The following is a 5495-nucleotide window of genomic DNA, read 5'->3' as shown; positions in this document are numbered from 1 at the left end:
TTGGTACACAAATTAAAAAAAAATAAAAATTACGATTTGTACTTTTTAAAAAAATTCAGGCAGCTTCTTTCTGCACCACCATGACGGTGGTTGTTGTGGTGGTAGTGTTGACATTTTTATGGTGATTGTGTCATTTTCATGTAAGTTTTCTGCGTTTTTAGGCATGTTTGCATTTGTAAATTTTTCGTGTTTCATATTGAGTAATTCAGAAGATCAATGATTCATAAGTTTCAAAATTAATTAATTATGTGTTGGATTATGTTACACAAAACTAACTCTCAGATTCGGAATAGCATTCAAGCTTAGTCAATTCGTAATACATCATTATACTTCATATTAGATAACTGTAAAGTTAATCCAGATTTAGAATTAAGTTTCATGTTACACCATCCTTAATATAACTACTAAATTTGGAAACATTAATATTAGACAATCCGAAAATATATTGGATTTGGAAATGAAGTAAAATTGATGATGAAATGTTTTACTGTCTCCTCCTCTTTCTCTGTCTTTTTCTGTCACGCTCACCGTCATTCTCATCAGAACTGGTGGAATCTGAGTCTGAACTAGTTGTTCCAGAATCCGATGAATCAGAACTCCCTGACTCATCATCTGTTTCAGAATCTGAACCTTGTTTTTGTTGTTGCATGATAAAATGTGGCATATTCTTCAAATACTCACGTAGGTTCTCAGTAAGACCACCAAGACCAATGGATGTAAAGAAATTAATGCAGAACCGTGTGTTTTTTGGATTATCTTTTGGAAATATGGATTCAAAATATTCTTGCATAGTTGGATCATTTAACCGCTCATTTAGCGGCTGGATTCCAAGGTGCTCTGATAGTTCCTGCAACATCATAAACAATAAACACTAATCAACATCTTCCACATACAGAAGCATGCATAATTTACACAATATAGAAGACAAGAAGCAGAAAATATTTTCAGGTCTCATTATATGTATATTTCTAAAGCACACAGATCAAACTTCGAGAAATAGTATGCAGGTGCATAAAGAAGCAAGAGAAATACTTGAGTTTGATTCTCAATACCTGGAAAAGAATCTTAATAAATATACGTGAAGAAGAAGTTGTGTCCTCTTCAGTCAGCCGTATATATGATAAAACATGCCAAGGTAGAGCACATGTGCCAAGTAAATGAGCAAAAAATTTCGCCACATTTCGCAGTTTATTTGTTTCAAGTCGGTGAATCATGGAGTACTGCTGCACAAAGCACTTTTCAAAATTTTCTTGCTGTACTTTGTTGATCACGCAGAAACGCTGTCCGAGAAGACCATAATATGGGACATAGGTTCTCTCTTGGCTGCAACATTCCAAAAGCATAATGCACAACTCCATCTACCACCAATTACAAAAATACCAAATTATAGTTAGTTAAAATAAGCAGAAGGCATAACGTAAACAAATGAAAAACGATATATTGTAGCTGGAAAATGTTCAATCTGAATAAATACTTATAGATGCAGTCTATGCTTAATAATAGTTATAGCTTACAACAGCTACGCATTGATGCACTGGTCATATAAAAGAGCATCAAAATAACCTTGAACCGATGTGATACTCTAGTTAAATTCAAATCTAAAAGATCAACAAGTGCCAAAATACAAATTGGCAAATTAATGAGTTTATACAAGGGAGACAGACATAAAGAAAGAGAGCATTCAATTTTCAGAAGTTCTACCATGTTCTTAAAATATAACATACTAAAAAGTTTAGAATAAGAAAAAGGCAGCATGTAGATAATTTAGCAAAATAAAATAAGTTCTAGCAGGGATTCCAAGCTCACCTCTTGACCTGGCTCTAGCTTAATTTTCAGAAGCTTATGACCAGCTTCCTCAAAATTAACACTAGACATAATGGTTAAGTATATTTCTCTGCGAAGGTTGACAAGATCTGTATCTGTTTCATCTTTTATTCGCATATGTTCTTCATCCTCTTCTTCCACATCATCTGACTCGGAGTCCATGTCTTCCTGTTCATCCTCGGAGTCCTCACCCAACATTGATTTCTTCAACTCTTCATAACGCTTCTCATTCTTCAGGTAATCGGGGTCTGGCTTGAATATATCTGAGAAAAAACAAAATCAAAAATAAAGAAATCAAAATGACAGCCATCAATCAAATTAGAAACATATACAAACTTCTCAAAACAAAATATACCAAGAGAAATCGCAGGATCTATCTCCTCATCCAAGGAGACTTCATGAGTTAACTGCAGTTCTGGTTCCACAAGATCGAATTCAGGACGAACAGCTGGATAGCCCTGTTAATGCAATGCAACCATTGATTACATTTCAATTTTAAACTATTCCTTTAATGTAATTTAAAAAGAATTGAATTTTGTGTTATTATGTTAATGTGCTATTACTATGACAAACAAAAAGGGAAGTACCTGAAACTTGGCTTTTCTTATTGCAAATAAGCCTTCGATCAGAAACTGAACACGTTTGTCAATTTCTCCTTCATGAAGAATTCCACGAAAACGCTCAAAGATACCTGCAAATTATAAAATCTTATTTGTCAGAAGATTTCAACAGAAAGCTATCTCAAGCATCATTTGCACATATATATACACAAGTGTCTTGCATTAACATATTTCTGCAATCAGGCAGGAATGTAAACAAACACAAACCAGCAAAAGACCTGAAGCAAGTGGAGCACTTGGAAAGAACAATAACTAGATGAACAGTTTTTTTATTATATAGAAGAAAAAGATTAGGAAAAGAGGACTACATATGTATAGTCACTTAGCAGGCAAACACATATTTGCTTATACTTGACACGAGTGAGAAAATTCACATGGAGGTTTTAGTGATAAACAATAATATTAAAGCTTTGATATTTTAAAGAAGAACTGCATGCCCCACACCAGGTAAATAAGTCAGGCTCCTATTTTAACAACTCACAACACCAAACAAATTAATTTTCATTTCTTGCAACCATATATTATCTAACATTCCTTCAACTCACCTTTGATCTAATTTGTTTCCTTAATCTATCCAGCCTCAATCTCTAACACGATTTCATGCAACTGGAATTTTAAAACCGTTGATTCCAGTCTTTCCCCTCTTTTGCAGATGAGATAAACTTAACCCAAAAATCATTTACTTAGCTCTACAGTGCTATCCTAGAGTAGTTAATACAATGAAGCAGAAAAAAAGTGGTTTCTGATGTAAAATGAAGTGCAAGGAAACAATAAAAGACAAATGGAAAAAAAAGTTATCATATTTACAAATAGAAACCTAAGCACACTGTTGCCATATAGTGTGAGGGAATACTCACCATGAAGGCCCTTAGGTGAGAGATCCTGCAGTATTGAACCACATTCTGTCACAAAAACAACAGCTACTTCAACACTATCATCAGAAGGTTTCTCGAGTAAAACTGTGAGTAACTCAAGAGCAATAATCTCATGAGCTACTTGCTGATTCACCAGATGCCCTATAAATTTAACAGCTGCTAGTAATTGAGGCTATAAACGATGAAAGACAAAGAAAAAAACAAATCAGTAGCAAAACAAAAGGCAAATAAAAGTAAATTAGAAGCAAAAGTTGATCTAAGAATAAGAAGAATAATCACATACCTTGTCATTACGCTTATAAGCCCTCTTGAGCTGCAAAACAATCCTTCTAAGCAAAAGATCCCCCACCTCAGGGAACTTTGTATTAACAACAGCAACCAAGGCAGCAAAAGCATCTGTAAAAACTGGAGAAGCCATCTGTGACTTCATACATGACCGACAAAAGAGTCCCCTTCCTCTGATCAGGTTTTCCGAAAACAATTCAGGAATTATATTTTTTATGTTTGTAGCATTAACCTTATTTACAAGGCCGTTTATGGTCTTTCTGAGAGCCTCCCAAGTTAACCTTTGATATTCTGCACTACTTTTATCCTGAACTTCTTTCATCATCATGGCCATCTTAAAGGGGGGAATGTAAACACCTGGGATCGTTGTTCCATTTCCATGCTCTTTCTTTCTACTTACTTCTTGCTGCATGTTCACACCCTTATCATTGTCATTATTCCTTTCAACTCTTTGTCTCCAATCCCTATCACTATACCTATCTGATTTCATGGTGAGCTCACTGTAATCTTCTTCTGAAGCATGCCTCCCACTGCGATCCATAATGCTACTTCTGTCTTCTGAATCACTCCTACCACCACGCCGATACGTAAAAATGAACTGTGAATGGGAAAACGAAATATGCAATACAGTGACAATGAAGACAACAATTCAACCAACCAAAGGATCCCAATATATCTGTTTTGTTTTTATATACACAAATTTATCTATATTTTATTCTTATCTAATATTTTATTTTATTATTCTATTTTTATTTTGATTGAATTGTTAACCAAATCTATGCGGGGATACCAATATATCTGTTTTTATATACACAATCTTTTATATAATATTTTATTTTATTATTCTGTTTCGATTCTGTTGTTATTTTAAATGAGGAGTTATTAAAGCAAATTTTTTTACATTATTTTAAAAAAATAATTACAAAACAATTATATCAAACAATTTTTTAATTTCAATAAAATATATTATTATTTCTTCAGATTTTATAACAAATTACAGAAAACAAATTATAGAGCGGTTGGTATAATTGTTTTTGGATAATAATTTTATAACTAAATAATTGTTTTATAAAAAATTTCTCACAAAAAATCATTTATTTAAAGATTTTCTTTTATTAATATATATATTATCAAATCAAATCTGTATATTATCAAATCAAATCTAATAAATCAAAATCAATTAATAATCTTTATTTTGTTTTTATTTATTCTTATTTTCTTTCTTTATATTTTTTATCTTTATTTATTCTTATCCTTTATATATCTTTTCTTTATCTTGTTTTGATTTGATTTTTTTATATCTTCTATCTTTATTTTATTTTATTTTATATCTTTTCTGTTTTTAGTTTTTATTATCATTCTTTACTTATTTCTTGTTTTATTTTTTATTGCTGTTTTTATTTTCTATATTTATTTATTTTTATATATTTTTTCGTCTCATCTTTTAAGCATTAAGTGTAGTTTTTTTTTTTTTAAGGATTTTGCATTTAGGATAGATACTTCAGTTACTACTCTTTGATTTTTTAAAATTGAAAAAAGCAATAAGAAATACTTGATTTTTAAGTTTGTCCACATGTGACTACTCACCTCTCTTTCCTGAGAGTTTACTTGGTTTGCTTTGCAATGGATGATTACCATTATAAGACTAGGACTTAAAAGTAATTGACAAGATTTGTTTATGTTTCATCTTTTATTTGCATCTGTTCTTTATCCTCTGACTCAGCATCCATGCCTTCCTCTTCATTTCATCCTCATCGGATTCATCCTCAGAAAAAAAAAATTAAAAAAAAAAAAATCAAAAAATGCACTACAAGAAAAATCTAGGTAACGAAAATAGCAGTTACCTACCAACTGTAGGTCATTTCGTAGGTAATGTTAATATACTTTATTT

At 31.7% G+C, this 5495-nt stretch overlaps 1 protein-coding gene across 1 annotated transcript; it reads right to left on the bottom strand.

Annotated features, from left to right (window-relative positions):
• Positions 1-273: 273 nt before the first annotated feature.
• LOC137806346 (uncharacterized) lies at positions 274-4266 on the bottom strand. Its single transcript, XM_068606395.1, has 7 exons — positions 3603-4266; positions 3302-3491; positions 2412-2515; positions 2180-2282; positions 1807-2087; positions 1053-1358; positions 274-847 (listed from the first exon to the last, which is right to left on the bottom strand). Exons 1-7 carry the CDS (start codon positions 4143-4145, stop codon positions 485-487), a joined length of 1890 nt encoding a protein of 629 aa, XP_068462496.1. The 5' UTR covers positions 4146-4266; the 3' UTR covers positions 274-484.
• Positions 4267-5495: the final 1229 nt, after the last annotated feature.

This window comes from Phaseolus vulgaris, chromosome 3 (genome assembly GCF_000499845.2).
Source record: "Phaseolus vulgaris cultivar G19833 chromosome 3, P. vulgaris v2.0, whole genome shotgun sequence".
Lineage (NCBI taxonomy): Eukaryota > Viridiplantae > Streptophyta > Magnoliopsida > Fabales > Fabaceae > Phaseolus > Phaseolus vulgaris.
This window is presented reverse-complemented; position numbering and strand designations above follow the sequence as displayed.